The sequence below is a fragment of the Acomys russatus genome, chromosome 3 (assembly GCF_903995435.1).
Source record: "Acomys russatus chromosome 3, mAcoRus1.1, whole genome shotgun sequence".
Lineage (NCBI taxonomy): Eukaryota > Metazoa > Chordata > Mammalia > Rodentia > Muridae > Acomys > Acomys russatus.
In genome coordinates, this window is record NC_067139.1 from 39,002,552 (window position 1) to 39,027,379 (window position 24,828).

Below are 24,828 nucleotides of genomic sequence, written 5' to 3' on the forward strand. Positions count from 1 at the left end.
TGCCCTTGTTCCATGTCCACTCACTGCAGAATGGCTTCCAAGTCCAAATCTCTACCTTTTACCCCTCCCTCAAGCCCTTGTTTGGACTGTTTGTGGACATTCCTCTAAGATGAATCATATGAACCTTAAGCTCCTCCGGTCCCAAGCTACTCATCCTTCCCTGGCAAAGTGTACCCATCTCCGTGCCCATCATATGAAAAGCAGCGGCAACAGCCACCATGATGCCCAGACCTCAAACACCTTACTCATCCCTGATGCCTCTTGGCCCCCAGTACATGGTATGTTAGTTACTTTGCTCACTGCTGGCACCAAATACTTAACAAGAAGCAGTTTATGAGAAAAGGGTTTGTTTTTGGCTCACAGTTCTGAGGGTGCAAACCACTGTGGCTGGGAAGGCAGGTAGCAGGAGGCTGCTGCTTGCTCACATTGTTGTGGAGCATGAGGCATAGCATGGAACCCAGGACCCCATCCCATGGTATGATGGCACCCCTATATAAAACAGGCCTTTACCTTTGGCTACTCTTCTTTGGAAAGAACATTGTAGACACATGATGCCCCTGGGCATTTGTCAGTCCACGTCAGTGGGTAATCAAGGCTAACCCTGTAGCTTTTATGCTCCCTGGAGACTATTATCTCCTAGACATGCCTCCATCACTTCTCCCTCCATCTCCACCTTTATCACAGTAGCTCAAGCTCCTGTGTGGTCCCCTCCTGCTCACCTGACCCTCCTGCCTCCTATTTTGCCTTATTTTTATCTGGTCTTCTCAAAGCCTGCTCCTGACACTGACTGTGCCATTTGCTTGCCCCTAACACTGGCCGGCTTCTTAGCTTGGATTCTTGCTGCACTCCTGTCTTCTGCCCTACTCTTGTCTCTCTACCCAGCATGTTTTGGTCAACTGGATAGCTTGCATCCCCTTAATCCATCCTCTTTTTGCCTAGCTAAATGCAGTTCAGACTTCAGATCTAAAAGCAGATGCTGTCAGGCTTTGCCTGGGCCAGGTGCCTACTCCGGACTCCCCAAGGCATCTTCTTTGCTAGGTCCATGTTCTCTCACAACTGGGAGCTCATCCCTGGAGCTAGTAGTTCCAGTTAAGTGGAGGGTGACTAATAGGTGCTTGCTTTGAGCTCATCTATCTCTTTGCAGCCATCTATCTGGCATTCATAGGTGAGGGATTCCTTAATGCTAAGGTGTGAGCCCCACCCTACCCCTGTATCTATGTCTGTCAACAGGAAGATTTGCTCTTCAGTAGTGTATAGGCATGGCTGATGCTGCTGGGCTGGGCTGCAGAGGCCAGTGTGACAGGTCAAAGTTTGTGGGAGTCCGCACAGACCCTCTCTGGCTTTCTGCAGTCTGGTATAGCGGTATCTTTGGGCTCTAGGCACTGAAAACCTAAAGAAAGAGTGAAACTTGAGGGCGCTTTCCTTCAGGCATGCACTTTGTGCGAAGTGGGAGGGTACTTGATCGGGCTGGGCTGTGCAGGAGGGCGCGGGTGCTTAGTAGTGGCTTGGCTAGGAGGCGCTGCAGGCAGCCCTTCCCCTCCCACGGCCGCTCCCTCCCTCTCACTACTAAACCCAGCGCTCGCTACCCTGTGCCTCTCACTTCGCCAAGTGCTTCCTTCGTGGGTCTGCGGGTGCTCCAGCTCCATGGCGCTCCTTGTGCAGCTGCTGACCCTGGCTCTGGCACTAGCTCTGGGCCCCACCAGGACCCTGGCGGGCCCCTCCAAGTCCCCCTACCAGTTGGTGCTGCAGCACAGCCGGCTACGGGGCCGCCAACACGGGTAAGTCCCAGGCATTCTGTGGTGAATGGTGCAAGGACAGGTCTCTGAGCTGCCAGTGCACTCCGCTGGGGATGTCATCGTAGCCGGCCCGGGGTTCAGGGGAACAAAGTCTGAGGGAAAATCAGCCAGTGCACAAAGAGACCAACCTTGCATGGAGGGAAGGACTGTAGGATAATGAGATGCTGGGATCCAATGGAATGCTTTGTGGTGAAAGGGTTGGGGGCACTGGCCAGTGGCTGCAGACAGAGCCGGACCAAAGTACACGAAACAGCCTAGGGGGGTTTCAGCCTCCTCTCCTGACTCTAGTAGAAGGGGGCGTTGGCAGCTCAGCATAGAATCACCATCACTCTGAGGTGTCCACTGTAGAGGGGGAGCCCAGGCAGGTCACTGTCCAGTGATTCCAGGAATGAGACTGGACTTACCAGGTGGCAGGACCCTAGGTGCCAACAGTTTCTGTGCACATGGCATTGCTCTGCACCTAAACACTAACCACCAACAGTGCTTTCTGGCAACAAATGAAGAGCAGAAATCACCGTCCTTTATACATGTTGGACAGATCAGGGAAACAGAGTCCTAAGAAGATACCAGCCTGCCTGCCGTGCAGTATGCCCTGGAGTCAAGAGTGGAATCTGTCTTAAAGCAACAGCCAGCTTTGTAAACCATGCGCCAGTGGTGCTTCGGGTATTCCTCCGAGACACTGAAGATGTGTAGGCTTTAGGAGACACACTCTGGCCGAGGGTTTGCCCCGCTGAAGAGACTGGCACAGACAGTCTACACAATGTTTCTTCTACACAAAACCAGGTCATGCGGGCTTCAAACACAGCCCGGCTTTCCTGCGTCTCCGGGGGGGGGGGGGGGGGGGGTATGCACCAGCATCGTGTCTGTACTAGGGGAAACTATGGAAAGAGTGGAGTAATGACTCGAGGGGAGGCCAGGATGCCTCTGTGCTCAGTCATTCACACCCCAGGCTGTACTCGACTTTCAGATCTAAAGATAAAACAAACCACGTGGTTAGTGAGAGTTGTCTCTGTAGACCCAGACAAAACTGCAGCCGCCAATACTGGGTATGCTCTGAACTTGGGTAAAGGCTGTCACTTTTAGGAAACAGTTACCCTTTTTTTTCTGCATGTGGCTTTCAGGTCTCTTATAGCCTCCCAGGTGCTCAGTGCTTGGGGGAAACAAGCTGCTGGGTGCAGGACTGGCCACAGGCAGAATGGGACCAGGCCATGCCTCAACAACATATCCTCCTGCAAAGGGAAAGCGATGGAAACGTCCTGGGGTCTTTTGTTTTTGTTTTTGTTTTTGTTTTTTTACTTAGGCTGTGTGCATGGAAGGTTGAGAGGGCAGATTTGATGCCTCAAAGCCAAGCAGTGACCCCTGGAGCTTCTACCATCCCTACCTGGGTCACCTTTGGTCCTGATGCCTTTTTTGCCTATTGAATTTAGTTTCGAATGTTCCGTCCATCCTGCCTCTCAACCATTAAAAAGGTCTCCAGAGCTCACACTGAAGTGTTGTCACCCAGAGCAGCAATGCCACAGCAACAGTGAAAGGTCTCTAAAGAATACCATGTAAGATCTATCTCTGATGCCAACCTCCTTCCCTTCAGAGTCCAGATTGATTATCAGAAAAACAGGAGCCTTTAAAAACCTCAGATATGAACCGGTGAGGTGGCTCAGCTAAGGCCCTTGCTGACAAGCCTGATGACCCACATGAAATAAGAGAACCAGTCTCCAAAAAGTCATCGCACAACTCACTGTGGCATGTATTCCCAGCCAAGCACAAAAACGAGCAAATGATTTAGAGGTGTCCCCTGTGCTTCTCACACTGCGTTGGAAAACCTGCAGTAAGTCATCTACAATAGGCTGAGCAGGGTCATGCATATCTTTAATCCCAGCTACTCCTGAGGCTAGGGGCAAGAGGTGGGCAAACTTAAGGAGACCCTATCTCAAAAATCACGTATAAGAAAGACCACAACAGCACCCCTCCCCAAGGGAACTCTGGATGCCCAAACACACAAGCCATGGCAAATGGCTACAGGCATAGTTGCATTTACTCTGATCTAACTGTCCTTGAAAAAAAAACCAAAAACAAAACACGGGACTGCCTGGCCTTGCACGCATGGGTGTGGCACCCTGTGCAGATGGATAACCTTGTTCCAGCTCCAGCCTTCTTATTCAAAGTGAGAGCTGGAGAAAGGGGAAGTTTAAGGAAGTGCAGGGTGTCCCACAAGGGAGGGAAATGACACTGTATCTAGCCCTTGGGCAGCAGTGCAGTCACCCACCACCCTGCTGCACTCACCTCCCCCCCACCCCCAGCACAGTGAAAGCCTCTGCAAAGTTCCTGTTTTATGGGGGTGGGGTGGGGTGGGGGGATGTGAAGCTGATGCTTAAGGTTGAAAACCAGGAAAACTGGTAGGAGAGAATAGGGGTTGCTGAGTGGTCTGTTGGCTTCCAGCTGGATCTGTGTTACTATTGGAGGGGGGAGTACCAGTGCAAAAAAAGTAAAAGCGAAGCCACAGTTTTGAACAGCATTAAGAGAAACTGGATGGACGTTTCGAAAGCCCTTTGTTTTCAGACTCAAGTCAAACAGCAGAGTCGCTGGTCTTAAGACAGAAGCCCAGAAATGGCCTGCTCGTTTTGATTACATTTCAGCATAGATTTTCTGTGGACACAGCTTATCCCTACCCCCAGATGCTGCTCCTGACACAGGGGCAGGAACAGTGGAAACTCACTCTGCACGGGAGAGGGCTGTTAGAGCCAAATCCACAGAGACTCACTGAAGAGCTGCTGGCTGCCTGTGGAGAGCTGCGGGGAATTCATCCACAGTAATTATTTCCTACTCAGTTGGACACGAGAACTTCTGGGATTGTACAGCAGCAGTAAGGATGATTTGGGGCTGGAGTGTGGCCCATGGTATATGTGTGTGTCGGTGGGGAGTGTTGTATTCAAGGACAGTGAAGTGCATGGATCAATGGCTGCACAGCCTCTAAGCACCTAGTGAGACCCAGCTACAGTCAGCTGACATCTGTCATCTGTCAAGTTTGGCCCTTCTCATCCATATCACTTCCCTGATCTCACGCCTGCTCTGCTCACTTACTGTTGTCTGTTGTACAACTATAGAAAGCAGGTGTATTCTTCATATGTAAAAGAAACAGGGAGAAGTAAGGGAACAACCATCCAAGCCCCCAACTGCGGACACTGTCCAAATGATGAGGTGGTCGCCACGGACCCCCAAATACCGTGCTCATCAAAGGATGCTATGGAATCGTTAGTTAGTTAGTTAGTTAGTTAGTTAGTTAGTTAGTTAGTTGAAACAAAGTTGAGACTATCCTCAAACTCACTGTGTAGCCCAGGTTCGACTTGACCTCAGAGCAATTCCCCTGCCTCTGCATTGCCTTTTTAAAGTGTTGAGAATTGCTATTGAAGAAGCTGCCCACATCTGAATGCACCTGAAGCTGCGTGAGCATGGAAATCTTGTAAACACACTCAGTCTGTTTTCTCTGTTCTTCTGACTTATGATTCAGTCAGATGTCTCCTGCTGCCTGCTCAGGAAGAGCCTCACCATCGTCACCTCACAACATGCCTGCTCCCTTGCCCCAGGAGCTCCAAAGAAGACACCACCATCACCTGGCCTGAGGGCCATTCTGGTTGCTCAGGAGAAGGAAATAGATTCAAACAGCATTCTCCAACTCCAGAAAAGCCTTCTCAGCAGAAATGGAGGGCGTTTGCTTCTGCTTTTCCCAAGTTATTGAAGATGTTTTTAAACCAAATTGTTATGGACCGTTTCCAATGAGCCTATTTCACCATTGATTCTATCCAGACCAAGAACTCTTTATGGTTCTTTTGAGGGTAGCTGGAGAGAGGGAACATCCGTGATGTATCAGTCACAGGTCTTCTTGGTACCCAGCACAAAATAAGACCTGCACTCCAGGTTAGAATAAGGAAGGAAGTTTTGGGGGGCAGTGGGGGAGCAGCTCTGAGCAATGGGCAATGGAGAGTTAAGTGGCAGAGCACTCCTTGTCAGCTCTGACAGCAGCTGGCCCTGCACCCTAGTTTACAGGGTGGATACTCACAGTGTGTTGTCCCAAGAGCCAGGCAGCTGGTCTAGACACGCAGAGCATGTCCTTGGGGCTGGCTGAGAAGCACTAGGAGCCTTCCCTTCTTGACAAGAGGACCCGTGACACACACTGGGATGCCAAGTCTGTGCTCAGGGCAGGTACAGAGAGAGGAAGGCTGGCATGTCTCAGCAATAGCGCTTGGATTTTGCTCATTTTCTCAGTCTGTAACCTGTAACCTAATCCTCTAAGGTGCTTTCATTGACACTTAATAAGACTTGAAGAATTTATTTGAGGAAAAGATTTTATGCGGAGGGAGGAGGGAGGATGTACAAAGCCTGTGCCTAAGTTAACTCCAAACCACCAAAATGGCTGTCTCTCTAGACCTTGGTGTGGGCTGACTTTCTGACCATCTCACTGACACGATTGCTTTTGTTTCCAGCCCCAATGTGTGTGCTGTACAGAAAGTCATTGGTACCAACAAGAAATATTTCACCAACTGCAAGCAGTGGTATCAGAGAAAGATCTGTGGCAAGTCAACGTGAGTATCTGAAGCCATGCAAGACCAAGGAGGCTACTGTGTGTGTGTGTGTGTGTGTGTGTGTGTGTGTGTGTGTGTGTGTGTGTGTGTGTGAGTCAGTCTCAGGTGCCCTGGTCTGGCTAGCTCCAGAAAAGGCCAGACTGACTAAGAAGATGAGAAGACACAAGGACAGATATGTCAGGGAATGTATGCGGGCCTTAACATTTTGAGAAGCTGATGAACTGTATTTTAGGTTTTTAGGGCTGCTGACAAGACGTAGTAGTAATGGTTATTAGGGCAGTTTGGGGTTTCAAGAAGCGTGAATGGGTTGAGTGTGTGTGCGGGCTTGGCATGTGAGTGTTTCAGTCTTCACTTAATGATACAATTATTCAAAGGAGCTATGTGACTCTGGGAATGAAAAGCTGTTGGTGAATTTATCCCAAAGGTCAACCTTGCTCAACAAGTGCCAAGGTAAGCACCTCAAAAAGTCTGAGTGGCTAGAAATTTTCATACCAGGAAACACCATAACAAATTAAGACACAGGCTCGGATGGCAGCTCAGATCCTGACTCTGCCACTTACTTCCCTGGGGATGGTTCATCTTTTGTATCCTCAGTTGCCTTGTGTGCAAAATGGACACAGCAGAAGGACCCGCTATTCTAATGAGTGTTGAGTTGAGTAACACACACAAGGGGAGGAATACGGTGCCTGCTTATCGGAACTACAACCCCAGAATATGCAAATGCAGACCACACGTAGGGAAGGAAGGGCAAACCCACAGAGTGTGGTAGTCACAGTAGGCCTTGTGGGCGCCTCTCTTTGTTGATGGGAGTGGCCTTTGCCCTCACTGCCTGGCTGCCTGGTGGAAGCAGTTGAATGCATGTTCTGACAGAGCTCCGAGAAACCTAATTGACGTTGGCACTGACAGTCAACACATCTCAGAGCTGAGAAGAGAAGATGTGCCAGGCAAGACCTCCTGAGTCACTCATGGGGGCCTGACCCTCATTTTTTCTGTGAAATGGGAAGGTTTCCCTGAACTTACCCCCGTGTGAGAGGTTGTCTAAAATGTGTTCTGCGTGCTTTCAAGCAAGTGTCTGCAGCCGGGAGGAGGAGACTGCTCTTCCCTAGACACCACAGCATGTGAGGCTCCCACTGTGTAATGTAGTTACGGATCCTGGTCTCACAGGGCAGAACAGGAGCAAGACCAGCGCTCTCTGGGAGACTCTGCACAGTCCACGGCTGCAGCTCCCACCCAATGGACAATTTAGCCTCTGAGAGTTTCATGACTGGTTCAGTGAACAGATACTTACCAGAAATTTTTGCTCTTTAGAACAAAAGCTGATTGTGTAAATTCTATGGAGCTTCCTTGCTGGACACCCAGGTTTTAAAAACCAATACCTTTTGCACGGACCAGTACTCTCATATATGTGTGATCTACTCAAACGCTAATTGCTTAATTAAACTTGAAGTCGGGCCCTATGTAATTGTTTCTTGGAAGGTGACCAATGTGCTGGTGCTAAGCAACAAATCTTCATGTCAGAGCCTCAGGTTTTACAGAGCTGCTGTAAGCAAGCTGGCCCCTGGGGTGGCATTACCGTGCTGTTTCAGATGACCCTGTGTGACAGCATTTCACTGAGGAATTCACGGTAACTCGAGAGTTCCCTGACACACAGTGAGTTGTGTTGGCTTATTGACTCCTCCTACCTGTGACTTTTTTCTGTGTGCCAGGATGAGGCACAAGCCACAGGGTGTGTGCCAACAGATCGCTCCTGATAAAGTGCTGTCTTTTAGCCTGAGCTTGAGAGTGGGATAGCCCTCTCACCCCAGAGAGTGCAGGGAGGCAGAGTGACCACCAGCTCCAGGTAGAGGAAGATGTGTGGGGCTGTGGATGGGAGAATGATGTTTGCAGTGGCCTCAGTCAAGGCCCAAGACCAGCCAGACTTTGATGTAGCTCACGAAGCTAAGAGGAAAAAGATATTCACCTCCAACTCCTGGGTGTGCTGCTGCTTCGGGAAAGCCTCAGAAAAAGAGGAAGTGAGTAGAAGAAAACATGAGCTGATAAAAAAAAAACTTTACGATCCCAGATGGAACATCACGTGCGGCCTTGGCCTCAGGAAGGTGGAGCTGGCTTGGAAGAGACCCAGGGGACAGAGAGAGGGGAAGAGGGAGAGATGGAACGCATCTGCGTTGTCCTTAAGGACTGAGAGCTTCACAGGACAGCTGTGTGCACAGGAGGGAAGCCTCCAGGAGACCTGCCTTCTCACCATCATAGGACCATAATTAAGAGCTAGGTGGGGGCCATACTGGCTGAAATTGATGTCATCCTGGGAGAATGGGTCCCTAGGGGGCCTTGGATGTTGACTGGGAGCTAGAAGTGGGGTGGTAGGAGCAGAGATCTGTCTTGACCAGCCAGCATGGGTACTGGCATTTCCTCAGCACGAGGTCACGGGGCTGCATCAGAAGTGCGTTCTGAGATGAGATGTCCAGGTCCTCAAGGGGCCTGAGGCCAGAAGGAAATGTTGCCTCTGGAAATGGGTGATGAGCGCCAAGTATGGAGGTAAAGATCTTGTCATGTGAGGTCACCAGAGATATGGGAACAGGCCTAGTGTGTAGGGAGCCTGGAGCTTCTTGTCTTTGTGTGTGAGGCTCTGGATGCTGTTCTGGAGGGTAGGGATGACCCTAACACACTCAGCATGGTTCTCAGCAATGAAGGCACTGGGTCTCCTAACAGTCGCTGTCTGTGTTTCCAGGGAGAAAAGAACCTGAGACTCTGGTGCTGTGTATCAAAGCACCAAAATGTGTCTTGCAGATTTACTGTGGAACATAGTTGGCAGAAGGTACCTGGGTGACGGTCTGAGTGGATTCTGTTACTTAGACATTCAGGTCAGCTTTTACTTTACAGCTGTAGAATACCCGAGTGGCACAATAGCTCATCAAAGAGACTTGTAGGTGACAGACAGCAGCCTACTCTTGTGATTTCAAGGCCTGGTTTGACAGGGAACCATAAAGTTTTTATGTGTGACTCTAGAGAGAAGCCTGGCTACTTCTCTGCAGGCCTCTTATGTGAGGATGGGGTGGAGGGGAAGTGGAGGTCTGCTCAACAGACAGATTGAAGCTGACATCAGTGGGATGTCACAGCCATGGCTGGAGCTACAGCATCCTCAAGGTGGTACAGAGGGCCAGTGTGGCAGCTAGCAGATGGGGCGATAGTAGGCTATCCCAAAGTCTTTAAGTTATTCCCCTGGCAGCACGAAGCCATTTCCTGGAGCCGAGATGAACTAGCAGGGCACTTCCATGTCTCCGGCAGCTGGTATTGTTTGCCCTTCAGTGTTGCATTTGCACAGATCAGACATTGGAAGCCAACAGGGGCATGCCAGCACTGTCCCGTCAGCTAGGTCGACTTTTTGTCAATGCCATTCTGGCCCAAAAGTGGAATCCACCCTTTTTTCTCCCTCCCATGCGTCCCTTCACCTTGGTCCCAGAAGAGGGTGGTCAGCTTAGCTGGTGTGGAGTTTTGCTCTGTTGTACAGTGTGGGGTAATGCCCCTCCCAAAGATGCCCACATCCTAATCTGGAACCTGTAAATACATCCCCTTACATGGGAAAGGCAACATCACAGATGTGACTGGGGTGCCAACCTGAGGTGGGTCCCTGTAAAAGGGGGGGGGCAGCAGAGTCAGAGAAAAAGAGGGCGTGCTGCTGAAATCCAAAGCTAGATTGATGCCATCACAGGCTGAGGAAGAAGACAGCAGCCTCCAGAAGCTAGAGGGCAGGGAGAAGATTATCTTTACAGCTTCTAAAAGAATCACGGCCTTTGATATTAGGCTCTCGAGGCTGATTTCTGATTCTAACCTTTGGGATTGTAACACAATAAATTTGTAGTATTTTAAGCCATCGAGTTTGTGGCACTTCGTCACAGCAAGCTCTGGGAAGCTAAGAACAGCCCTTGCTGCTGTGTTTATAGTTGTCACAATGGGATCTGATCAGCAGCCTCATGGAGGGTTTTACTTTTGAGGAGGCTTTGTTTGTTATACTAGATTATAAGTGAGCTTCAATTCCAACCTTTCTTGGGGATGGCGTGTTTTTGTTCTCACCTGTTTGCTTTAAAAGCTCCATACTGAGTGCTTAGAATACAGCTCACACTGAAGTGCTATGTGTATGTTTGCCAGTTCAGTCCCCAAAGTCATTCCCTGACCAAGCAGCATGTGAGATTATCAAATAATAAATAAAACCTCTCCTTTACAAATGGGAATGTTGAAGCTCCAAAAACCTACATATCCCACTGAGAGTTGTCTATTGAGAAATGGGAGGCCTGGCCACTCTGTGCCATCCCCAGGAAGAACCAAGCCTGGCAGGTAGGGTCAGCAATGCCACAGGTGCCCAAGGGAGCAGGTAGATTGTCCCAGGTCTCTCTTTACAGTCCAGATCTGTAGCCAGGGTCCCAGGAAAAATCCTCTTGGAATCAGAGACACCCTTGGGTCCAGTGTCACCAGTCACCTCCTGGTGGCTTCCTTCATGTCTGGTGGACATTGTGACGACTGGTGTGAGGGTAAGCACCAAAACCTGTCATCAGACAATGGACCCAGGATCTGGGACACACAGTCCGCATCCAGCAGCCACCAGAATGCAGTCCCATCCATATGGAAAATGCCGTTACCTCATGTTCTTACCTCAACTCATGCCTCAATAGGCTCTGGAGGCTTCAGTGGCAGAGTCGGCTAGGAAAATCCCTGATTTCTGATTGGAAACTTCCAGAACCACCTTTGCCCCCATATGCAGAAAATGAGCCACTGGATGTGGTTCACCTCAGGCAGAGTGGCGTTTTGAGAGTCCTCCATCACAGGAGATCAGCTCCATGTCCACTCCTTACTCCACAGCCTTGTTAGTCTCCGCCTCTTGCAGCTAGAACAGCATCTGGACCATGCTGCACATCTGGGAGAGTGAGCAAATGTTTTCCGTTTATATTAACTATAGAGGAAAATACATCTGGAGGGAAATAGACTTCTCCCCATCTCGATCCAAATGAAAACACCAGATATGCGTGGGGAAGAGCATCCCAGCACCCCCACACCTTGACCTTGTGCTGACATTATCTTTTTACATCCCTCCTTCATCTAAAATGAAAACGAGACACCGCCCTCATTTTCATCCTATCCCGAGAAGCTGGAACAAGGTAATTAGTAACTCACTGCTTTGGAGTGTGTGCTTGTTCCCGCCTGAGGTTTTTACGTACTGCACTGTGTGTAGTCAAACCAAAGCCGGCTGGACGCCTTTAATCAGAATCTAGCTGATGAGACAAGATGCAGAGGCCAGTGTTCTGGTCCTTTCTGTGAAGGGGCATCTGGGAACTGGGGACATGCCAGGAGAGGCACCCATAGATTCCATCCTTCCCTGCTGGGCCCTAGGGAGGTGGTACCAGACTTAAGCTCCGTGCTTACAAAGCCTGCATGTTCTCCAGGAGGAGCCTAAGTATAACGGAGCCTGGCACGGGAAAGGTAGGGCAGCCCAATGTGGAGATTGCCAGCTCAAAGAGTCCCAGGCAAGATTGCCCCATAAGCTGCTTTACAGCCTTGGAGAACAAATCTCTGCTAAGGCCTGTGGTACAGAAGCCTTCTCTGCGTGACAGCAGGGTACTGTCCAGGTGCTGTGAGGGCCAGGTGCAGGAAGCCTACCAGAAACACTTTGCCTTGAGCACTCCAGAGACAACACCTAATTCCACCTCCCCAACTCCAGTCATAGAACCCTGGTATTGTTTTTACATGTGTTTGTTTGTTTGTTTGGTGTGTGTGTGTGTGTGTGTGTGTGTGTGTGTGTGTGTGTGTGTGTGTGTAGGTGCTCATTCAGAGGTCAGAGGACAGCCCCCAGGCATCTGCTCTTTCTTCCATGTAGGCTCTAAGGATTGAACTCAGGTTGTCAGGCTTGGCAGCATACGCCTGCTGAGCCATCTTGCCATAAAGCCTTCGTATTTATCCGAGAAACCTAGCATCCTGGGTGCAGGTGGTGGGCAGGGTCCTGGTGCTATAGCTCTGGGTTGAGCTGGGAAGTTGACAGTCACTGCTTTCCTTTGAACACATTTCTTAAATGCCTTGAGATGTCCCTCAGCTTATTGAGATGATTACATTGGGGCTGAAGGAACTTAGATCAGCTGGTTTAATTATGTTTTACTCTGTGGGCCAGAAAACAGACCAGCCCCAGAAAGAGGTGGGTTCCCAAGGTTACCCCAGTAGCCACTGAGGGATCCTAAGGGGAGCCTCCTTGGATAGATGGCTTCTCCTGAGCACTCTTGCCCCTGCAAGTCCTTCAGCAGCAGAGGTGACACAGGCACGCATGTGCAGAGGTTAGCACTGTGGGTTGGTCAGTGTCGGCCCTGATGTCACAGCCTATTTAGTTCTTTAAGTACAGGATTCAAGGTAAGAAGGAACAGATGGGAGTTGGCTGTGGAAGAGAAAGCTGGAGGGTGAAGAGAGCAGGGCACAGGAAAATGTATAGCTTGTCCTTCATCAGCCTTTGGTGGGAGGGCATGTCTAGCCAAGTGACACCTGTAGTTCCCTGGCAGTCTGAGAACCTGAAACATTCCCCAAGTAACAGAGGAGCCAGCCTTCATCTTCACTTAACTAAGTCTTTCCTGAACCGATTCCAAATGAATTCACAAGAGCCAGATGCTGCCTCCAGTTGGCACAGTAGAACCAGAGGCCTCCTCAGCACGCAGCCCTACCCCAGCACCACTTTTCTTCCCCAGCTGCTTGACTCTTTTCTGATGATGTCATCCCAGCAAGAACAAGATTGACAAATCTCTTGTATGGAAAAGAAAGTGGGGGGCGGGGGACTGAGTTGTTTGCATTTGGCTCCAGGCCTTGGGGGAAAGGGATGGGGGAGGGGAGACAGTTGGAGCCTGAGCCCCTGTGGGTTCAGCACAGGGCTTCCAGCTCCTTTCCTGGCAATGCTATTAGAGAGGCTTCCACAGAGCACCAGGTTGACCGAAGCTTGTTTTGTGAGGTCCAGACAGTGTCCCATGATGAGATTCTTGGGACAAGGAGAGCAGACATCTGTAATTTTCTGAACAAATGATTTTAAAGTGCCCTGCACACCTTGTCCCCATCCAAATACACAGGATCTTGCAAATTGTTGACATTGGGAAGGTTGAAGATGAGTGTGCAGGTGGGGGGTAGTTTTTAAATAACCACTGAGATATTTTCAATGTGAAACCATAAACATGCATTAAATAAGATTTTAATGTAAATAAATAGCAAAACAGGTGTCTCTATTAGGAGGCCCTCTGTTTTCATTTGAAATCTGATTTGTAAAACCTGAGAGAACACAACGATCACTCATGCCCTGACTTTGGGGTTATTAAACCAAGCACTGAAGTAACAGGAGCGAAGACAAGTGAGACTCCCCCCTGCACACATGCATTTCACACATGACATTGCAGAGACCCAGAGAAGAGATGGGACCACAGGGGTGAGGTAAGTTCAGAGCTAGAAGCAACACCAGATTGCCTAGTGCTCCTGGCTCCTTCACAGGGTTTCCCGGTTGTTTGGCTAAGGTACTGGCAACCATCAGAAACATTCTACAAGGCTGAGAAGTGTGAAGGTCCTGACCAGTGAGCAGTACAATCGCAGCAGAGCACTCTCTGTCTTGGGGAAAGACGCTATACCTGTTGCCAACATTCCGTCGTCCGTGTGGCATCTGCCTGGAGAGCATCCGAAGGAAAGAGTGCTGTGCAGCCTGACGTGCTCGTTTCTCTCTTTACAGAGTCATCAGCTACGAGTGCTGCCCTGGATATGAGAAGGTCCCAGGAGAGAAAGGCTGCCCAGCAGGTGAATGAGCCGGGCGCTGCCTGGGGGTGGCTAGGGCAGAAGGGCAAGACATGAGGAAGATGTACCATGCAAAAAGCAATAGAGTCACAGCGGGTGGGGAACATGACTTTGAGTTATCTTTTCCGTGTGCTCACTGGGGCCTCGGTGGAAGGTGAGAACAGCACCTCTCTGATGCTACTCCTGACTCACCCAGCAAGTGGAGAAAAGCCCGCTCTAGTCTGCCCGGACTCTTCCCAGTGGTATCAGGCTCTGGCCTTGTCATCAGTGCTGGCAGTGTTCTCAGAGCATCCAACAAGGCTGGCCTATTAGTCCATCCAGTTGTCATGAGCCCTACTGGGGATAAGACAGGATAGCATGGTCCCTGGCCTCTGCAGTACAGCAGAAGAAGAGCAGCAGGCTATGTGGCCTTGCCTATAGGCAGCAAAGAGCCCCCCAAATGGCCACATTGGGCCAAAGCCAGTCTGATGCCTGTGAATTTTATCGGCACCTTTAGTGCAATCATGTAGGGTTTGTGTATTGTTCTAGCTTTGAAATCCGAGGCAGGTTTACAATCAAGGTATGAACAGAGATTTAAAAGAGAAAGCAATTTGACTTAGTGTCAACATTACAGTGATGTAGTTACTATTGCCATGGCCATCACGTTGATGACCCAAGGAGAAGAGCGGTTGAAGAAATAAGATGGGATGAAGCTGTTGGCCTATGCATGGGGTGGGGGAGGTGACTTAACTTCAAGGTGATGGTTTCAGGCTTCAGGCCATTGAAATACGAACATCTGTCTATGAATGGTGGCACACATCTGTCACCCCAGCTCTCAGGGAGCTGAGTCAGGAGGATCGCCATGAGTTGAAGGCCAGCCTGGGGCTACATAGTGGATCTGTCTTGGAAAGCCAATAACTAAACATCCAGTTGCCATCTATGAGGGCCCTTTGCAACTGCAGGCAGTTCTGAAAACTATGCCAGAGACCTGGAAGATTAATAGTTCTCTCTCACTCTCACAAAGCTGTTAGAAAACAAGTGACAATAACTAGGGAAATCTTAAAACAGGCTTTAATTCCCCCCCCCCATCTGTTTCCACCTGCTTTATCCAAATGCATAGGAGCAAAAGCTTTACTCTGCTATGCTCAAAACAATCAGAAATTTAGAAATCACCCATTAGGCTGCTCCACACAGGGGGCTGGTTGACTTGCTGAGTGGTTCTGAGAAACAGGTGAGCTTTGAAGACCTCCATCAGCTGGCTTCTCCACCCACTTCTGCAGTTGTGCCCACTGTCCTTACTGACAAAGAAGCAAGGGCAGGTGTGTGCCCAGGATGGACTCACGCCTGTCCCTCTGCCCTCTGCCCTCTGCAGCTCTTCCACTCTCGAACCTATACGACACCATGGGAGTTGTGGGATCGACCACCACACAGCTCTACACGGACCGCACAGAGAAGCTGCGGCCCGAGATGGAGGGACCCGGCAGCTTCACCATCTTTGCCCCTAGCAACGAGGCCTGGGCTTCCTTGCCTGCGGTGAGAGGAGCCTTCTGCCCAGGGAATTCCTCTCTCCTGAGCCTGGGCACACAGCAGGATTCTGTAGTGCCCTCCTCTGTGTCAGACATCCTTTCCCTTAACTCCACCCCCACCCCCCAGGGAAAGCTAAAGCAGGCCTGCCCAAGTGCCTCCCAGTGCTCTCACCTTCCCACGGATGCTCAGTAAAGGAGGCTCCTTGGTAGAAGGGGGCATCTGGGTCCACTGAGAGCAGGGCCTTCTCCCTTGAGCACAGGGCTGCCGCTTCTTAACTGCCGTGCTCTTTCTTTCTAGGAAGTGCTGGACTCCCTAGTGAGCAACGTCAACATCGAACTGCTCAATGCCCTCCGATACCACATGGTGGACAGGCGGGTCCTGACAGACGAGCTGAAGCATGGCACGGCCCTCACCTCCATGTACCAGAATTCCAACATCCAGATCCATCACTATCCCAACGGGGTAGGGGCATCCGCAGTTACCAGGGCTGTCCTCTGTCCACAGCGAGCCTACCTCTAGCCCAGCTGGGGTGCTGCTTTCCAGGGTTCTGTCCTGTGGTGTGAGACAAGCCCTTGCTTCCTGGGTCTTCTCTACAGAGCAAATCAGCTGCCCCCCCCACACACACACACACTACCACCACCACACACATTCTACTTCTAGCTGGGGATGCCCCGTTTTCCCTTCCTGGGAACCTCTTGTGTTACCCACTCATCCCCATTTCTTCTCTGGCAGATTGTAACGGTTAACTGCGCCCGGCTGCTGAAAGCTGACCACCATGCGACCAACGGCGTGGTGCATCTCATTGATAAGGTCATCTCCACCGTTACCAACAACATCCAGCAGATCATCGAGATTGAAGACACCTTTGAGACCCTTCGGGTAAGGGACTGCTTTGAGTAGAGGCCCAGGCTGGGGACACATGGCTTCCCCAAAGGTGCCTGTCATGGTGTCTTCTGCGGGAGGAACTAAGGATGTTCCACGTGTGGCCACATGGAGACACTGGGCCTGCGTCACTCTGAAAAATGCTCCTGTTGTAGAGTTTTCCTTTCCTTGGCTCTTCAGGATAATCCAGAGGTCTGTTTCAGTAGCAGAGTCTTCTGAGCCTTGGGGTCGAACTGTAAAGTCCAGAAGTGTGAGGGCCCTCCTTCCTCATGTTCCTTCCCGCACAGGGCACCATTACAAATGGCTGGTCGGCCAATGTGCTGCTTCTTGACCAGAGAGCCCAGCTTGGTGTCTCATGTATGGACTCAGGAGTGTAGGCTCTGATTCCAGGGCTAGATCCTGGCTGTCCTCAGGCCAAAGCATATGGCTAACAACTGGAAAGGCAGGCGGTTCCCCTTGGTACTGGCCATACAGGAGGAAGCGAGCACAGGCTGCCCCGTCAGGGGTTTTGCCTAATTCAAGAACTTCCTAGTCCCAAATTACACATCCGGAAGTGAGGCAGCTCCTCCCTGGGGATCTCCAAAACAGAAGAACACACTCCAGCATGGGCACCGAGGGGATTTGGCATTTGGGGAGCAGTCTTAGCTGGTTCAGGGAACCCTAAGGAGTCTGGGCAGAAGAAGGGTGTCTCCCTGCCTTTCTACTGCGTCTATAAGGGATTGCAAACCCTATGTTGACAACACAAACTTTCATTATCAGCACTGAGTCCTGTTGAGTTGCTTCCCCTTGCTGTTGAAATTGACAGAAAAAAAATTTCCTCTTTCTTAGTCCCCTTTGTGCCCCCGCCCCCACAGCACCGTACCCATTTTTCTTTCCAGCAAATGCTTCTTAAACCCTGTCACTCCTCAGATCTAGATGCCATGGGCCAGAGTTAACAAAGTGGCTAGCATTCTTTCTAGGGAGACAGATGAGACTAGAACAAGCTTGACCAGCTTGGGAGAGTCAACAAATGAATGGTGGCCAGTGTAGCCCAGGAGGGATGGCCAGTGTAGCCCAGGAGGGATGGCCAGTGTAGCCCAGGAGGGATGGCCAGGGTAGCCCAGGAGAGGTGGCCAGTGTAGCCCAGGAGGGATACCCAGGGTAGCCCAGGAGGGATGGCCAGTGTAGCCCAGGAGTGGTGGCCAGTGTAGCCCAGGAAAGGTGGTCAGTGTAATTGGGGAGGGATGGCCAGTGTAGCCCAGGAGAGGTGGCCTGTGTAGCCCGGGAGGGATGGACAGGAGAAGCTTCTTTGGAGAGATGTTTTGAGTAGTAAAGCCTGAAAGATGAGAACAGCCCACGCTGCTCAGCCCCACTCAGAAGCTCTACTTTGGCAGGGAAGCATGGAGGGGGCCTGTGGGCTGAAGATCCTGTGGGCCTCGCTGTCCAGGAGGAGGTCCTTTATCAGGGAGCAGTGAGAAGCACTTGGGGCTATTAGGATGCTATTCTGGATGCTGTGTTACCCTGAGCCATGTGATCTTTGCACTGCGTAATCACTGATATGATAAGGGATCCCTACTAACCTGGGACATGACAACCAGGCTGACTTTCATCTGGGGACCTGTGCCAAGAGGAATGGCATTTTGGTCAAATTTTGAAGGAATGGAATTCAAGAAGCAGAGAAAGAGGAAGAGAGACAGGGGGAACTATGAGGATAAAGGCCCAGGGCTGGGAAGGAATAAAATTATCAACACTTGCTAGATGGCCAACACAGCTGGAGCACAGGCCAGGGCCTGTGGGGTCCATGGTACGACAGAACTTCAGCCAGGCTTCTCTCTCACTTGGCACTGCCCTAAATGTCTCTGGTCCTCAGGAGAGGCATAGCCAGGGTGTGTGCATCTTGCCAGGTGAGTCTAAGAAGCACTATCCTCCCTCCCCAAAACAGGCCGCTGTGGCTGCATCAGGACTCAACACCCTGCTGGAGGGTGAAGGCCAGTTCACACTCTTAGCACCAACCAATGAGGCCTTTGAGAAGATCCCTGCTGAGACCTTGAACCGGATCCTGGGGGACCCAGAGGCCCTGCGAGGTGAGCACCTTCAGCTCACTGCTGCCTCCTTGGAGCAGCCCACCTGAGCACAGGCCTATGTTAATGAAACAACTCTCAGGATGATGACCACTGCAACCCTGGTTTGTGTTGCTCTTGGTGGCTGTATGTCTCTGTGGAAGCCAAGCAGAGGCAGTTCAGGGAGGGCCCAGCTGACCCTGGCCAAGTAAAGGGAACAACTGGAGTGGCCAAACTGTCAGGTGGACATGTGAAACTTTAAAAGCTTAGAGGATTCAAGTGTGTGGTGGGTGGTGATGGAATCCTTCAAGTGGAATCATTATAGTGACCTTTTATGTCTTCCTATGTCTGTCCAGAGGTGTTATGGGTAGCCAAAAATAATAGTTAGGACTCAGCAGTCAGCTGATTTATATTGCTGGTTCCATCTTTCAGCTCCTAAGTTAGGCATGGGAAATAGATTGGGAGGGGGCCCACTCTCCTTTCTCCTGATCCCTTTAATTCTAGGACCTCTGAAGGATCACTGGTACTAAGCTGCCGAATGAACCCTTAGACCCTGTAAAAATGCACCCCGCTTACGTTCTTTGCCCCAAATGCCGCTAGGCATGGCTTCATTTAAACCTGCCTTGGCGGTGTACCACGTAAGATGCCTGATGCATTACGGACACCCAGTAAATTTAAACTCTTTAGGCCAGACATGGGAGGAAAGGGACACTTGAGAAAACACAGATGACTCTATGACTAGATGGGTGTGGTTCTCCAAAATACCTGTTCTGGGCTGGGAACTGGGGCCCCACAGTGAATACAGTCCAAAGTATGTCTTCCAGGAAGTAAAAGTAGCAGGCCTCAAAACAGGCTGTTGAGATGGTCTGGTGGATTCTGTGAGGGGAAGAGCAGGGCTAGAGCCTGTAGTCTCAGGGGCTGGAGGGGGGGGGTCTTCCTGGAGGAGGGTGAGTTACATCTCAGCACACATACCTGAGATAACCAGATTACAAAGAGAAAAGATTTCCTTTGGCTCACGGTCTTGGGTATGTTATTTCATAATCACTTGGCCCCATGGCTGACAAACCTGTGGCTTTGGGGGTGGCCACTAAGTGACCTAAGGCCCCACACTTGATCTACTCTTTAAAGTTGTCCCTATAGTACCACCCTGGGGCCAAACCTTTAACATACAGCCTTTGCGGAGGAGCATTCAGTGTCCAGACTATAACATGCATTAAAAGAACATTTGTACAGAGCACTTTTTTTTTATTCATTGATATCAGAACTCATTTTAGACCCCTTTTGCTTATCTGCTTCTTCTAAGCAATGACCAGTTTGCTCACAGCAGGGTCCTGCCCTCTGATGCTATAACTACAGACCTGAAGGAAGCGGGTTGGGGTCAACATCAAAAGTGTCCTGTTTTGTCTCTAGGCAGTTGGCAGGCAGACAGGAAGCTGCCCTGGGCTGCCATATCTCGCTTGAAGCCTGGCTTCTGTTTCTGGCCTTGTCACCCCAGGAGTTCATATTACTTCTCTAAGAATTGAGATCCCCCAAAGGCCTCATTCCTATGGGGTCTTTTTGTTGTTTTAAGACTGGGCCCACTATGTAACTGAGGCTAGCCTCGAATTCAAGGGAATCTTGCCTCTGAGTGCTAGGATTACTAGCATACCACCATGCTTGGCCCTACACAGTCTTGTCCCTTCTTTAATGAGTTGGGTCAGGACTGGCTTTCAGAGTCTATTTCCAGCATCCTGAGGCCAAACTCAGAGCTTCCCCCCTAGCTGTGACAGGACAGTTTTGGTTCCCACACTCAAATATGGTGATGCTGAGACAAAGGGATTTGGTGTCATTGGAGAGCAGCAGTCTGGGAACCTGAGGTAGGTGTGAGGGTGGGGCATGTCCTGGACTGGACCTTGCTGCTTCCTCTGCACAAGGGTCGTGAATGCCTGAGAACCTGCTTGGGTGTGGGTGGGGAGGCTTGGGCTTCGAAGTGGCCCAACACATGCCTCCAAAGTAGCACCCAGACAGATGTGTGGGCGACCCACATCCTCTAAGATAGACCTGACAAAACATCTGAATCTGTTGATTTAGACCCCAACCTTCTTCCTTCAGGTCTGTAGCTATAGCAGCAGAGGGCAAACCCCTGCTTTGAACAGACTTGCTATTGCATAGCTATCCTTTGGGGGCAGTGTGCATCATTTTCTGCTTCATCCTGTGTCTAATAAAGGCCCAAGACTTAAAAGGCCCATGATGGGCCTACTGGAAGTGGGCGCATCAGGAGTATTCACCCTGAAGCCCAGTGCTCATGAGTAAATGGCTGGTGTTTCTCTGTTGAGGAGAGGTTTGCATTTCAGGTCCAGGAGACAATGCTAGTTCCATCTGTTTACTCATGAGGAGCCTAAGTGGCTGGCCCAGGATCCCATAGCTGGTCAGGAGCCAGGAGATTCAAACTCAGGCGGTCTGACTGCAAAGTCCCAGTGGTTTTACCTAGTGGTAGGCAAGAGATGGGATGTGGGCCCTGTGGTACTCCAGCAAAATCCTCAGCCATGGGCACAGTGGGTGCTGGCCCCTGCAGACAGGCCACAGCAGGCTCTAGACCTGTGTCTTGTTCGGCCACAGACCTGCTAAACAACCACATCCTGAAGTCAGCCATGTGTGCTGAGGCCATTGTTGCTGGACTGTCCATGGAGACCCTGGAGGGCACCACACTGGAGGTGGGCTGCAGTGGGGACATGCTCACCGTCAACGGGAAGGCTGTCATCTCCAACAAAGATGTCCTGGCTACCAACGGTGTCATCCATTTCATCGATGAGCTGCTCATTCCAGATTCAGGTAGGTAGGCCTCAGGGGTGTCTGTCCTTCCCAGCTTCCTCTCCCTTCTGACACTCCTGGTGACAGGGCCGGGGTACTCAGCAATCTTTCAGGCCACTTCCCACCCTTGGTGCAGCATACAGCCCTGTACCTTCTGTGAACCTGAGGCCTATGGGAAATGTGAAATCTCCTGCTCCCCACCCATATAGAGGTCTAGACACCGTCTTGAGGCAATAGGGACCATTTTAAGGTACCTAAGGAGGGAGGGAGCCACCATCTTGGGGCCCTTTCTGGCCCGCATGCTGTGGTTGGGCACCAAGGGCCGTTTGCTGACATCGGCATCTGCTCTCCGCAGAGAAGTGGAGGCCACTGACCCAGGGAAGATGCCAGGATGGACTTTGGTTTCCATCCAGCCTGAGAGTAGGAAGCTCCCAGGAAAGAAAGCAGTCTCTTCCTATGGGAGTATCCTCAGAAGCAGCCACACAGGCCAGGCTGCCTCCTCCTCAGAGTCAAACAGGTCCTGGCCAAGCTACCCTGGGGCCTGGGACAGTGCTGCCTGCTGCCAGATGACTCCCACCTTATTTCCCTGTAAGTTAGGTTTTTCTGATGACACAAGCATGCTCGGCCCTGCTGTGTTTAGAAGGCTGGTGACTCACCAGACGAGGTTCCTGCCCATGTTTGTCCCACTCTGGGGTGGACCATGGTCTATACACATGGCCCTGGTACCTTTTCATCTCCATTCTTCTTCTCGTAGCCAAGACATTGCTTGAGCTGGCTGCAGAATCTGACGTCTCCACAGCCATCGACCTCCTCAGACAAGCTGGCCTCAGCTCACATCTCTCTGGAAAAGAGCAGTTGACCTTCCTGGCCCCTCTGAATTCTGTTTTCAAAGGTAACATGGGGAAGCGCTCCACTGCTCTGTTGTCTCGGGGATAGCTGCCCCATCCCTGCGGTGCTGCCCTGATTTACAACAGCCTTGGAGCCTTCCACTCACCAGAGTCCAAAGCAGATGTGACTGTATCAGAAACTTTGGACTGCCCCTTGTTTATCTGAAACAGCCAAGAATGTATTGGGGCTTTTTTCCCTCAGAACTCAATACTTCACATCTGTCGGGAGAGCGGAGCAGGTCTAAGGTTTTCGTCTGCAGGGTCAACACCAGTGTACATGGGCAGAGGTCAGCTGAGCCGCTGTCGCGGGGACGGCGAAAAAGACCCTCTCCTCCCTCTGAGGGCAAAATGACAAACATCCTCAATAGTTGCACCTATTTTTTTTTTTTTTTTAATATAATAGATGTGAATGTTAAGGGATTTTGGCAGCCACCTGTACGGTCTGTCTTCATTTCCAAATGAAGGAGGGCTGGGCTTTCTGGTGTATGCGTCTCCCTGTCATCTCCTTCATCTCAGAGGTCCATCTCTCTGGGTCTGACCACCCCATTGCTTGCAGATGGTGCCCCTCACATCGATTCCCAAATGAAGACTTTGCTTCTGAACCACATGGTCAAAGAACAGCTGGCCTCCAAGTATTTGTACCACGGACAGACACTGGACACACTGGGAGGCAAAAAACTGCGAGTTTTTGTTTATCGAAATGTGAGTTCTAGGTCCTAACCTCACACCCCCTTCTTTGGCTTTAGCTCAACAAAATGTGTTTTTAAAAAGCCCTCAGCAGCCAGGAGCTTATGTAAGAGCTGGCTTCTAACAAAGGGGAAGCAGTTTCTGGAAAGTATGCATGCTGCTTGATGGCACTTCCTGTCCTGCAGGCTTGGAGAATAAGGCTCAGACCTAACTGAATTGCTGAGCAGTGAGGCTACCTGGGAGGGACTAAGCAGGGGGGAGGAGTGGAGACTGGGAGTCTTCACAGGCTTATGTGAAGAGAAGCCCAGGGAAGCTCAGCTCTTCTTGGTCCAAGACCTTCCCAGATCAAATAGGGAGCTCAACATGGTGTTGTTCCTAGCCTGGGATTAAACAGAATCACTTCGCCAAAGATGTCCACTAGCTGGTGAAATCAACCAACCAGTCAACTGCCTCTAGCCTATCTATTTGACCTTTGTCAATGGGCCTCTTGTGAGACTGACATTGTCATGGAGTCCCTGTGTGCGATCTTATTAGAACCCCCATGCGCATCTTTGAGGAACACCTCTGTGTGATGTCATCACCACTGGCTTTGAACAAATCTCGAGGCCCCTGCCGGAGAGGATAGCCATCTCCCTCTCTTTGCTCCTCTTCTGTGCAGAGCCTCTGCATTGAAAACAGCTGCATCGCTGCCCATGACAAGAAGGGACGGTATGGGACCCTGTTCACCATGGACCGGATGCTGACACCCCCAATGGGGACCGTTATGGATGTCCTGAAGGGAGACAATCGTTTTAGGTAACCAGTTTCATGCCAGAGTCAAACTTCTGCCAAGTGGGCATGCTGGACCTCAACTCCCAGGGGGTGACCTAATGCTAATGACACACTGGTGTGACATCCATGGTTGACATCCATGGTGTGACATATAGTGTGACACACAAAGATTAAGGGCCTCCTTGAAACCTTGGGTTGGGAAGCAGGGCTCCTGCTAGTGGTGTAACCCTCATACCCATGGCAAAGGGGAGGGGGCATCTTTATTACTAAAACAAGGATATCATTCACACCAGGAAGTCTCCAGTGAGCTAAGGTGCTTTAAGGGCCTGTCCCATCTTTCTCTTTCTGCATTCTATTTATAGGCAACTGAAGCCACCATGTCACTTTGCTCTCTTGCCCTGATCCCTCTGTTTCTGACTTGCTGCTTCTCCAGTAAGTGTTGTCAAGCCAAGTGTTCCCCTGGCACCGACTTTAGCCAGCTGCGCACAGACTGGAAGACTGGACCTCTGCCTCCCAGGACCACACTCAGTAGATGTTGGCTCAGCCAGTCTCTGGGTTGGCCATACCAATTCTTACCTTTCTTCTCCCTTCATCCCCTCTGGCCATTTTCCTACATATGGACATTTGTGCTCACTGAAAAGATGTAAATTACAACAATCCTCTTCCTGTGAAGAGGAGGCATGAAAAACAAATATCATTTTCTCTGTGTTTGTCCACAGCATGCTGGTGGCTGCCATCCAGTCTGCAGGACTGATGGAGACCCTCAACCGGGAAGGGGTCTACACTGTTTTTGCTCCCACAAATGAAGCTTTCCAAGCCATGCCTCCAGAAGAACTGAACAAACTCTTGGGTAAGGAACAGCTGAAAGCAGATATTCCTACTTTTCTGACATAGCAGTCTATCCAAGCCATCCACCAAACAAGTGATGCTTCCAAAGAGATTCAATGATGCAGGCATACTGTAGACATGTGGGCAGGATTAAGGAGATACCAAACGGTGACGGTGACGGTGGTGGAAAATGGGGTAGAGTGAGGGCAGGCACCAGGAAGACTTTGGACAAAGGACACAGAAAACAGCCAGAACCATTTACAGTCATAGT

At 50.6% G+C, this 24,828-nt stretch overlaps 1 protein-coding gene across 1 annotated transcript in view; it reads left to right on the plus strand.

Annotated features, from left to right (window-relative positions):
• The first annotated feature begins 1,615 nt into the window (after positions 1-1,615).
• The window catches only part of Tgfbi (transforming growth factor beta induced), a 28,983-nt gene continuing 5,770 nt past the window's right edge, over positions 1,616-24,828 (plus strand). Inside the window, exons 1-12 of the mRNA XM_051172059.1 lie at positions 1,616-1,778; positions 6,275-6,373; positions 14,106-14,170; positions 15,519-15,679; positions 15,971-16,135; positions 16,406-16,552; positions 18,477-18,618; positions 21,193-21,405; positions 22,139-22,276; positions 22,828-22,973; positions 23,617-23,753; positions 24,449-24,579. Of these exons, the coding sequence (XP_051028016.1) occupies positions 1,645-1,778; positions 6,275-6,373; positions 14,106-14,170; positions 15,519-15,679; positions 15,971-16,135; positions 16,406-16,552; positions 18,477-18,618; positions 21,193-21,405; positions 22,139-22,276; positions 22,828-22,973; positions 23,617-23,753; positions 24,449-24,579 (1,678 nt within the window). The 5' untranslated portion in view covers positions 1,616-1,644. The remainder of the gene's footprint in view (positions 1,779-6,274; positions 6,374-14,105; positions 14,171-15,518; positions 15,680-15,970; positions 16,136-16,405; positions 16,553-18,476; positions 18,619-21,192; positions 21,406-22,138; positions 22,277-22,827; positions 22,974-23,616; positions 23,754-24,448; positions 24,580-24,828) is intronic.